This window comes from Elaeis guineensis, chromosome 4 (assembly GCF_000442705.2).
Source record: "Elaeis guineensis isolate ETL-2024a chromosome 4, EG11, whole genome shotgun sequence".
In the NCBI taxonomy this organism is placed as follows: domain Eukaryota; kingdom Viridiplantae; phylum Streptophyta; class Magnoliopsida; order Arecales; family Arecaceae; genus Elaeis; species Elaeis guineensis.
Window position 1 is genome coordinate 25,498,383 of NC_025996.2, and position 12,674 is coordinate 25,511,056.

The 12,674-nt window shown below is 35.1% G+C and overlaps 1 protein-coding gene across 1 annotated transcript; it reads left to right on the top strand.

The window, feature by feature from the left end:
• Window positions 1–5,458: 5,458 nt before the first annotated feature.
• LOC105036502 (uncharacterized) lies at window positions 5,459–10,248 on the top strand. Its single transcript, XM_073255889.1, has 4 exons — window positions 5,459–5,798; window positions 5,905–6,077; window positions 6,352–6,415; window positions 9,873–10,248. Exons 1-4 carry the CDS (start codon window positions 5,474–5,476, stop codon window positions 10,079–10,081), a joined length of 771 nt encoding a protein of 256 aa, XP_073111990.1. The 5' UTR covers window positions 5,459–5,473; the 3' UTR covers window positions 10,082–10,248.
• Window positions 10,249–12,674: the final 2,426 nt, after the last annotated feature.

Sequence of the window (12,674 nt, forward strand, 5' to 3'; positions counted from 1 at the left end):
AAAGTAAAAATAAAAAAAATTAAAATAATTATTTTTAATGGAAAGCAAAAATTTTTTGTTTTTCAATTTTTTTTTTTTTGCTTCTCCACGTCTAAATACCAAATCAAAAAGTAAAGAATTCAGATCTTTCTCTCCACCCCCTTCTCTCTCCCTTCTCAAATCTTTTTTTTTCATCGAGCTCTTCACCTGCTATATCCAAACGTTATTTTTTGCTTTATAGCAACGTAGTTAGCAAACATACTTTTTACTTTTTTACTTTTACTCAATAAAAAAATCAAAAAAATAAAAAATATTTTTTAAAAATCAAAAATCAAAATAATATAATCAAGTGCACTCTAAAGATACATTTAGTTAGCCATTAAAAAAGTATTTTTTTATTTTTTTATTTTTAAAAAATAAAAATCAAAAAGCAATGTTTAGTAACACCATGAAAAGTAAAAAGTGAAAATTAAAAAAATTAAAATAATTACTTTATATACAAAGCAAAAAATTTTTGCTTTCTAAAATTTGCTTTTCTATTTTTTTTATTTTTGAATATCTAAAACATCAAATCAAAAAGTAAAGAGTCCAAATCCTTCTTCTTCGTCAAGCTCTTCACCTCCCCACTCTCTTTTTTCCTTCCTTCCTGAACCCTTCTTTCTCGTATTATTTTTTGCTTTATAGCAACGAAGTTATCAAACATATTTTTTATTTTTTTGTTTTTACTCAATAGTAAAAATAAAAAAAAATAAAAAATTAAAAAGTGTAACCAAATGCATCCTAAGTAAATGATGGCTTCTTTTTCAGATTTTCAGCTTAAAGTTTTTCAACTGCTTATGGGGATGGCATGGACACACGAGATAACTTAAAAAGATTGCTACTCATTTCTTCGAAGACAATTTGTGGTTTGATTGTCAATTATTTTCTGCATACAAGCTTTTTTTTTTATAGATTTTTTTTGAGAATTAGGGAGGGACTAGTCTCACCAGTTTCATTAAATAAATGAAGGTTTCTTTTTTGCATCCTCCATTTCAAGTTTTTCAACTGATTACAAGTATAGAATTGATATAGAAGATAACTTAAAAGCACTTAATTTCTCTAAAGATAGTTTATGTGTTTATGTATAAGAACTTTGTGGGACAATAAAACTTAAATGGAGATGAAGCCATTGGAATCGAAGCCGTTGAAACCATCTGGGATCTTCAAATCAGCATATCGTCTAATTAGCCTACAATCTACAACCATAAGAAAACCAAATTGAATATGCTCCCTGCTATTTGTTGAGCAGTACCTTGATTTTTCAATTCTTAATCCGAGTATATCCGATAGGATGATCTCACAAGCTCTTAAATAAGTTAATGATCAAATTCATAGGGGTCCTTTTCTAACATACCTCACCCATCAGAGGCAGTATCTAAATCAATCGCAACGACTGAAAGATGGATGTTATCACAATGATTGTGTAGAGCTCAACTTTATCAAACCATTAAATATATCCCTATAACTTTATTAGAGGTTTATCTTTAATCAGAGTTTAGATCAATTTAAAATATATAAAATAAATCCCGATACATGCTAGTATGGGCCACATCTGGATCATCAAATAAATTACATCATTCTCCAACTTGACCCAACCTAATATAAGTATCTTCATTTTAATTATTTAAAATATTTCAAAAATCTTTAATAAAATCTTATCTGGATTTGCTAATTGAAAACTGATATATTCACATTTAAAACTCAATTCCTCCATAGAATATACACTGCATACTTGATTACCAAATAATCATCAATAAGAATCATGGCAGTAAATACGTTATAATCAACACACGACTTTTCATGCATTACAACACTAATGACATATCATAACCAAGTTTTTATATAGAATTTTATTTTATAAATAGATGAAATTTTATACCTATTCTTTGATTATCTTTATATCATACTGTAAATAACCGATAAGCATAAAATAAAGTGAAGTTCATTATAAAATCCAATATGATGATTTTATATGGTCCGATTGTCAATTATTTTCTATGCACAAGCTTTTTTTATAGATTTTTTTCAAGAATTAGGGAGGGACTAGTCTCTTCCGTTTCATTAAATAAATGAAAGTTTCTTTTTTACATCCTCCACTTCAAGTTTTTCAACAGATTACGAGCATAAAATTGACATAGAAGACAATTTAAAAGGATCACTAACTGATTTCTCCAAAGGCAGTTTATGTGTTCATATATAAGAATTTTATGGGATAATAAACTTACATGAAAATAAAGCCGTCGAAAGGATCTGGCATCCTCAAATCAATATATTGTCTCATTAGTCTGCAATCTGCAATCATAAAAGAACCAAACTCGTTGTTTATTGAGTAGTATTTTGATTTTTCAATCTTTAATCTAAGTATATCCGATGAAAAGAATTTCAAAAGCTCTCAAATAAGTCAAGGATCAAGTCTGTAGAAGTTCTTTTATAATATATCTCACTCATCAAAGACAGTATCTGAATCTTCAAAATCATCTAGAATCTTTAAAATAATCTGTCATCCATCAGCCTGTAATCTGTAATTATAAAAAAATCAAACTGGATATGCTCCTCGTTGTTTGTCGAGCAGCACCTTGGTTTCCATCCCTAATCCAAATATACCTGATAAGGAGATCTTACAAGCTCTCGAATGAGTCGGCGACTAAGTCTGTAGGAGTTCTTTTATAATATCTGAACCAGTCGCAATGACTGTAAGATGGATATTATTCATGATGGTTGTTTGGAGCTCAACTTTATCAAACTATCAAATATATACCTATCATTTTTTATTGAAGATTTAGTTGGAGTCTAGATCAATCTAAAATATGTAAAATAAATCTCAATATATATTTGTGTGAGCCACATCTGGATGGATTTAATCATATAAATTACAACACCATGATCTATTGAATTATTTTGTGCGTGCAAGCTTCTTTTTGTAGATTTTTTTTTTTCACAAACAGAGAGGGGACTAGTCTCATTAGTTCTATTTAATAATATTTTTTTATTCTTTTAGATTTGCAATTAACTATTCCAATAGAATTAGGCAGACAATCCTATAAAATTCATGGATAAGCCTTCTATACATCTATGCATAGCCCTATATCAACCAAACTCCATCCAGCCCATACAGATGGAAAAAAACTCCACCTAGACCAAAAGAGAAATGCTTTGTGCACTGTGAGCGGTGCAGCACCACGCGCACCGTCCGCAGTGATTGGCCCTTATGCAAAATTGGAAGAAAAAAAAAATTTGGATGCCGCCCCCGCCCTGCATGTGAGCCAATCACCGTGGGCGACGTGCACCACCCACGGTGCACAAAGCATTTCTCAAGACCAAAATCTACCCAGCCCATAAGTTTTTTATTTCCGGAAGCCCAAGTGCTAGAATTTGGATTGGGTGCGGATACGCTTCTAAAAACTTTGTTTAATAGGCCCGATTCCGATAGAATTTTTGGTCTAAACTTATAGAAATATCCAAAAAAAACTCTCAAAATTTTTCTAAGATTTTATGGTCTTTAAACATGCTGAACATTAAAATGTTGTCAAGCCAGATGTGCCTCGCTGTTGGAATTGCAATAGCATCATGAACACTTAAATTAATGATTTAGTGACAAACAAGTTCTGAAATGTTTGCAGTCCATCAAGATTTCCAAATTCCAACCTATCTCGTATTAGCCAGCATATGCAAGGAGAAATTTTGCTCTTGTTTTCTTGGTACGTCATTTTGCGCCTTTCAAGAGAAGGTATATATCCTTCTAAATTTCAAAAACAATAGTGAGACATTCAAATTGAAGATCCACATTAAAATTAAAATATCTAAAAATCAAAATCAGGTATTTTGGTAATATCTAATATATGCTTTATTTAGATACAAAATAAATAGTTTTTATTATACTAGCATATTAAATACATAATAAAATATTTAAATTGAGATACATACATGGAGTACCACTAATAAACAGGTGTTGTCATCTGCCATTTGAGACAAGAAAAAATATATTTTTTGCAATTTAACCTCCAAGACTATTTATTTGGACAATATAGTGCCATGATTTTATTAGAGATGAAGTGAGTACATTGGAGAAGCTAGAAGGAAATCAGAAGAATGGCCATAGCTGTAATTAGAGATGAAATGAGTACAAAGGAGAAACAAGAAGAAAACCAAAAGAAGGGGAGGGAGGAAGACCAACAGCCCAACAACAAAGGGCAGCCCAACCCAACTAGTCCGAGCCTAGAGACCCTGAAGCAAACTCGAATCCAATCACGACAAATGGAGAACCTCCCTTAGAAATTTCACCAAACAACCGAAATTTCTCATCGTCCAGTCTACCTCGCCGTTACGACAGCCCGCTCAGTTGCTATCCTCACTCTCTCTTTTTGCATCGACACACCTTTACGCATGCTCCACGACCTCTTACTCTCTTAGGCTGTCGCCTGGGCCTCCAAATTATACGGGATCCAGACTCAACCCAATCCATTCAAGGGCTTGGTCAAAAAAGCAAGATTGTGCAACCTTGATTGAATTTCGTCCTACTAAAAATTGCATTAATTGTTGTGACAGAGTAATTAGGGATGAATGTTCCGATAGAGTAATTAGGAATTCCAATGTCATTGATTTTTTGGATTGAGCTGGATTATGTCAAGTTCATCAAGTGGAAAAACGATGTCGTCTACACTTGGCGTAATCTGAAAAAAAATGAGATCTAAGAACCATGATAAAAATGTTGTGGTTCATAGGCTAACATTATGGTTTATCTCATTTTTTTTCCCCTTTACTATAAATTTTCACTCTTTTTCTCTTTCTTTTCTTTTCATTTTTAGTGAGAGAGACTCTCGTATACTATTAGGGAGTATTTGGTTCGTAATCAAAATTAAAATGAAAATAAAAATAAAAATTTTTTGGAATCGAAATGGTCCAATTTCTCGAAGCGTTTGGTTCGTGATCAGAATCGGAATCGGAATTAGAATGAAAAATTGAATCCATAGAGAAGAGTAGAGATTGAATTCTATATAGATTGATCCATTCCTATTCCACTCAGAAATCGAAACAAGACTCTTTCCAACCAAACGGTTAGAATGAGAATCATCGATTTCGATTCCGATTCTAAACTTTCACTCCTTCCAACCAAACACTCTCTTATTATCCTACAAACTTATAGTGTTATCTTAGAAGATGATTCAAGAATAACGTGATCATTGAAGCATCGAGCTGTCATAGATGCCCGCCAACCATTGTTGGATATTTCAAAGATTACCGGGAACTTAGGATTTCAAGCGAAACCAAGAGGTGAATGGTGCTACGGATTTAGTGGCATTTTATATAGCCAATCATTCCGGGGAGGTTGTTTGGGAGGACCGGTCCTCAGAATAAACTATTGCATCATCAAACGAATGAACAAACGCAAAGCGGGGTAGGGAGGGAGATACAATATCTCCTTTCTTTCAATCCAATAATCAAACGGGTCGGGTCAATGTTGGGGATTTTGACCCAAATCCAAACCCAAATCCCGCATCCAAGCTTAGATAGCAGACGAATCCATCTCCCAGGTTTATCCAGTCCTCTCACCATCCCTTCCTCCCTCCTCCACATGGCAACCGCCATGTCGAGCTCTCTCTCACTCCCCTGCGTCCCCTCGCCGTCCGTCTGCAAACCCCACCTCTCCTCCACTTTCCTCCCTTCCTTCTCCTCTTCCTTCCGTCCACTTCTCCGCGGCGGACCCTCTCTTCTTCGCACTCCGAGGCCTCTCGCCGTAAAAGCCTTGGCCCCACCCAAGTCCTCAGGGAAACCCAAAAAGGGTAGATCTCCAGACCCGTAATTTTCCTTTCTTTGTACTTCCCTTTGATTACCCTCTTCGAATTGCAAATTTTTTTTTTTTTTTTTTCCATGCTGTGGCTGCTGCAGTGGTGGGTCTTATCAAGCTTGCTCTAGAGGCGGGGAAAGCAACTCCGGCCCCGCCGGTGGGCCCTGCACTGGGGTCCAAGGGCGTCAACATCATGGCCTTCTGCAAGGAGTACAATGCCAAGACCGCCGATAAGGCCGGCTATGTGATTCCCGTGGAAATCACGGTCTATGATGTGAGCCATCTAATTACTTTCTTTGTTTGGTTCTTGTTAACTTATTTCTCTTCTGCATGCAATCTTCCCCTTCTTCTTCGCCATTTTAGTGCGATTCTGGAGATTGATTTCTGAAAACGAATGCTTACTGTAGTACTTTTGTGGACCATTTTAGTGCGATTCTGGGGATCGATTTCCGAAAACGAATGCTTATTGTAATACTTTGGTGGACAATTTTATCTCGAAAAGTGACATGATTGTATATATATGATACGTTTCTTCTCTGTTTGAATAGGATAAGAGCTTTACTTTCATTTTGAAAACCCCTCCTGCTTCGGTTTTGCTTCTCAAGGCTGCAGGTATGCTCCCTTCTGTTAGTATTTTCAAAGTATTTGATAATGCAGTGCTTCTTTTTACTAAATTCTAAAGTTTAATTTTTTTATCATATTAGACTACTTGTAGCAGCTACTGAATTAAAATATTCGCCATCGATTTAGATAGAATTGATGATTGCGTTTCTTGAGAACTTTTATGAACCATTTAGCCGATTGTACTCTGTGGCCATCTGTGCCTGTAATTATTTACTGTTTAATTCTAATAAAAAATGTACATATATGGTGAACTTTATTAAGCAGTTTATTTTTCCCTAAATATGAAGAAATGTTTGACTTAAATTGACAGTTTCATATTTCAACAATGAATTTCTTTCTGACCCTGTGAACAATCTGCTGTTTCATGTTTACAATCTATGCTTCATGAGGTTAGTTGCATGAGATTGGTTCTTCTCATGATGGTCGAACGAACCTCATGGATTCTAAAATATTGGAAATCTTTTAGGATCCTACTTTTTCTGCAGTTTTGTATTTTTAAAATGTAGATGCTGCTCATCCTCTAAAAGTCCATTTTACATTTCCTTGATTAGCACAAAAAAAAAGCACCTTCACTTTGACATAACCAATGCTATTTTTATGAAGTTAAAAAGGGCATGAATAATGCATTAAGGTAATTTTAGTGTATCTGAACACATTACTACCAGTTTATTCCATCACATAAAAACCTTGAGATGCCACAAAAGCTTTTCAGAGAAATGGCATCCAAATTATTTAGATGGATCCATACAATCAGTGAATACACGACATAAAGAATTTTGACCAGACTGAGAGTAGAAAAGATTTTACTGATTTTATAGTCATATTACATGTTGCATACATCTCATAATTACTCCAATAGGAAGCAATTTTTTATATAACCATCTTGTATCATGACAAAAGAAGATGGCTTTGACATTTTTCTCACATTTTTATGTTTAACAAGTGCCACATTTATGCAACTACCAAGCGGACAACCATAGCAAGTTATATATATATATATATATATATATAATGTTGAGAATAAGAAACTTGTTTTCTAGTTCAGCAATGTTAGTGGTTTCAGCAGTTTCACATCGAGTTCTGGTCAAAATAGTTAGGAAATAGTCTAGAAAACTAAAAAATAAGGGGGAAAAAACCAACTTATTTTCCATCATTCGACTGTGTTTAAAATTATCTATGTTCATAACTTTGGCTGAGTTTAAATTATACTTAAGTCATTTCCTTTGACTTGACTGCATTTTTTAAGTTATCTAAGATCATAATTTATATAATATGGGTAGTTTCAAGTTGAAACTAAGCTATATTCAATCTTAGTGGATTAAATATATCACATAAGTGTACTCATCTCAATGTAAAATATTAAGTATCAGTCTATCAAGTGTAAACTAACAAGATAAGTGCATGATTATAAAATAAATTAGTTTTGCCTATTCAATACGGCATACTATTGTAAGGTAAGTTACACAATTGATAACAGCCATCATCATCATTATCAGGATCTAAGTGGGAGTATTGATAAAGATGATGACAATAATGAGGTAGCTTGCTGCGAATCCCAGTAGTTATAAAATGTTCAATTTATTGTATGTGAAATTTTTTTTTTTTTGTGAAATGGTTTGTTTCTTGTTATTTATGATAATCTTTGTAAAATACAATGATAAAGGATATTAGAAACCTTGACCATCAAGAATTATATTATTATGTCTCTTTTTATTCAAGAAGCAAAAAGAAAATACATTGAAAATTGATGCTAAATAGCTTATATACTTAATAAACAAACAGAGGACAAAAAAAAAAAAACAAAAAAAAGAAAAGATAGCAAACATCAAAATAGAGCTTTAAAAAAGCGTCAATAGTTAATTTCGGTTAGTTTCAGTTAAAACGGATCGAAACCACCAAAACTGGCTGGAACCGAAGTTGGGGTCAGTTTGGGTTCATTTTCCTTAAAAACATAAAACTGTGGCATAAACTTTAAAGAAAAGAAATAGTTAATTCCAAAGATCCTTTAGTTATGTCCCTCTATAGATAATACAAAGTTTAAAAAGGATAATTAGATATCATAAATTGTCACTTTTGTGCCACGGGAAGGTGCAGCATTATCTTGATTCCATCACACAAAAGGATGGCTTGATAAATTCTAAAGGCATCCATTGCAGGATCAAAATATTCAAGCTGTTATCAGCCACACTCCTCTGCAATTCAAACTAAGAGCAAATATAATACTTATTGTTTCCTGCAATGGATCCCCAATCACTCCCACTTTTTCACGTTCTCAGCTCTAAGAAAAATGAAGTGTATCTACTAATATAAAAGTTGATAAGTTGAGATATGCGTGTGGATGTGATTGTTGAATATCATAGAGATTTGGGTGGACTTGTAAACACAAGTGTAACAAAGATGAGAGTGTCGAGGTTGGCCTTGAAGCATCGCATGTGATGACAATATGAGTTTTGTGATATGCCAAATTGCCACTTTGGATGCACTCTCATATGGAGAGGTATGCAAGCTTAATCCAAATCTATCATCTCATGTCAATTAGTATGGTTTTCCCCCTTTTTTGGCCATTCATTAATGAAGTGCCAAAAAAGGTTACACTATATTTCTTTTTTCAATCCACCAATTTTCGCTGCTGTCTCATAGACTATTGACATGTCTTGAACAAAATGAGTATCATGTGCTTTTTCAATCCACCAATTTTCGCTGCTGTCTCATAGACTATTGACATGTCTTGAACAAAATTAGTATCATGTGCTTTTATCAATCTATGCCACCATCTCACGTAGTTGACCTTTACCATATGTGCTGCTTAAGACATAAAACTGGAAGTGGGGAAAGAAATATGACATGCTTCGTGAAAATATGATCATCACAAGGTGACAGCTTTATAGACGATGTTTGACATGGTTGGCAGTCAAACTGCAATTTTGTGGTTCAGTCTTTAATTGATGTGGTGATTGCATATGTTATGTATCTTTAATGTTAGTTTGGATGGTCATTAATATGTAAAATAGAATATTATGGCTAATTTTTTACTGAATTGTATCTAGTTTTTTTAGTAAAGTTGATAGTTGTGTCAAATTTTGTGCATACACCCTGGTTTGTCTGTATGAATGCATGCATACGTGTGATGGACAATGTTGTCCTCCAAACAAATGGGTCCGAATTTGTCATTCTAAGTTGCTCCCATATACGTCTCCCAATCCATATATGGCACTACCCATACATGGCACTTTTCCATTGGTCCATGCCGTAGACCAGGTGATAAAATAAAATTTCTTCAGACAGCCAACACAGATGGCAGATTGGGCACCGTCATGGAATATTTTGTGCATGTAGAAAAACAAACTTGTTCCATGATAATAGATTTATATTGCCTATCTTTTTCTGCCAACCTTGCTTATTTTCAGTAGCCTGCTGAATTGATCATCCCATTTGTGATGCTTAGGAGTTGAGAAAGGTTCAAAAGAACCAAAGCTAGAAAAGGTGGGGAAGATAACTGTTGAGCAACTACGTGCAATAGCAACGGAAAAGCTGCCAGACTTGAACTGTAAAAATATTGAATCTGCCATGAGAATTGTAGCAGGTACTGCAGCTAACATGGGCATCGACATCGATCCTCCGGTACTTGAACCCAAGAAGAAAGTACTTCGATAGCAAGTATGTTTTCCATTCAACTGTCATATGTTCTCAATTGGAATCTGTGGATTGTGATTTCCACTTATGTATTAGAGTCCCTACTCGGTCTGAACAAATTTTTTGCCCCACTTGATATTCTTTTGGAACTCATTTGTTGTATAGAAGTTAAGCAGAAATTCTAATTATTTGCCCATGGGCAAAGGCTTTTGTTGATAAAATCTAGTGCAGCCCCGAAACCCGAAAATGCCTCTCTCTCTTGGCCGGTGCAAAGGCTACTATGAATATAAGTTGGCATGGAATAGTTTTCCGCTTGAATGTACCCACAATAGTGCTGTGATTTATCATTTATGAAAGTTCCAAAGAATCCAAACCATCTACCTAGACCTACTACTATTTTTTCAGTGTTGGGTACGAGGATTAGAGTCCTTGACAGGTGCAGAAGGTTGCCCACAGATCAAGTTTGTGGTGTTCTTCATTTTTTTTCTCTTTCTTTTGGTTTTTTTTGGAAGCGTCCATAGGCAATGAGTAACACAAAAAGGTATCTCTCCTTTAAACATCTCTAATTCCCTTGAATTCCTTTAGTCTAGTCGGTACGTGCTGGAATGTGTTTTAGAGGCGCATGGTGGGGATGTTTTCTTCTAATCCTCTTGGCTGCTCACAGTGTGAAAGACGGAGTCCTGTTGGAAAGCAGGAACCGTGTAAGAGAAAACGTCAGGAGCTCAAGGATGAAAGGAACCGAAAAGGAGGGTTTCGGCTCCTGAAGTATCCAAGTCGACTTGCTATTATTCTTTCAAAGGAGGGGATGAGATGTTTTTCCTGGATAAGAAACTTTTTTGGGAGTGTCGAGCATGCCGTAGGTGAGACGCGGAGTGGTTGTACCCCGAGGGTTCTTTCTCATTCTAGCTACTGAGAATTAACCATCCATCACGAAAGTAGAAATTCTGCCACGGCATTTTGCATATTGTATGCATGCATACTCTATTTTTTTATAAAAAAAGAAAAAATAGAAGTAGGATGGAGCTAGCTAAGCCTAGTCAAAATTAGTCACTGTTACTCATAGCCAACACTTGATGACTCTACCAATTAAGCCAGTTGATACACGAGCATATTTATTACTGATCCTCGAGCACATGAGTTCACTGTGTTCTTCCATGTTCCCTGCCGAGCATCTACTCTTGTAAGGACCCGTTCTTGGATCATCCAAAACAGTGTTTCTTTCTTTTTTTTTTTTCCAGCATGATTTTTAAAGCATATATACAGAAAAAAAAAAATAAAAAAGTTGAAACCCACGTACTCTAGTTTTCGATAGCGGAAGAGGACTCCCAATGGTTTCCGCCTCCTCTCTCCGAGTTCAGTCTGGATCAAGAGTCTTGGATTCATTGGAGTTCTAGTTTCCAACCATAAAAAGTATTCTTCTTTTTCTAAGCACCTTGCCTCCAATCCTTGATCAACATTGGTGAAATCTAATGAAGATTGTTCGATTTTCTATTGAGATCTTTTGATGAGTCACCATTGATTTTCTCATCAGAGTAAGATAACTAACTCTCTTCTCACTTCCATCCTTATCCCTAGGTCTCTTGATCATTGTTGACAATCTGATTGCCATTAGAAGTCATCAGATTTGTGGATGAATAGAGCCTTCCTCCTATTTTTTTCTTCTTTTGTTCCATCGGATCGCCGCTATTGCCGGCCATGCTCAAGTTATCAAGGGCCAGAGCCATTAAGATCTGCAACCATTATGGGTCACTATCGAGGCTCACCATCATGGGAGGTGGCTGGCCAAAAAAAGAAAATCCCCTTTTCTCTTTACTCTGTACATTCTCTCTCCACTAGTTCTCTCTCTAGATATCTTCCAGACTAATGGACAGTTTAGATTTTGAGGCAAACCTAAATCAATTGGTTGACCTTGGGTGGATCAATGGTGTGTTATGGTCACTTGTCGTAATTTGTCCATTATCCTTGATTATCTATGATTTTTATATTTGGACTTGATTATACAGAGACAACTATTTGTATAAGAAGATGTCGAGCGGAATATCTTGTCTCTAAGTTTGTAAACCGAAGAGTTGATCAATCGCTATACTTATGTCGGAAATCGATAGAGGTAAGGATCCCTTTATATGATCATCTGTATATATATTTTGTATCATATATAATAATTTTTGACTTTATGTTGGATATATGATTCTTTATTTTATATATATATATATATATATGTATATATATATATATATAAATATATATATAAATATAAAAATTGGGCTCCAGTTGATCGGATCCCAATCCATATCAGGTCGTATTCCCTTCCATTGGATTGGTGCGCATCTCAAAGTGGACTTTAAAGTGCTAACGGTGCTATTTGGGAGCTGTTTGGCTGACATGGCGGAGTTTTTTGAAAAAAAACTCACACTTTTGAATAGGATGCGATGTAAAGCCATCTCTTCCTCCCGTCTCTTCTCCTCTCTCTCCCTTTCACCCTTCTCTCTCCAAACCCCTCCACCAGCCATTTTTCTTGTCTTCTCTCTCTCCGACCACCTTCCTCTCTTCTTCTCTCTCTCCAGCCATCATTCTCTCTTTTTCTCTCTCTCCGACCACTGTCCAACCACTATCC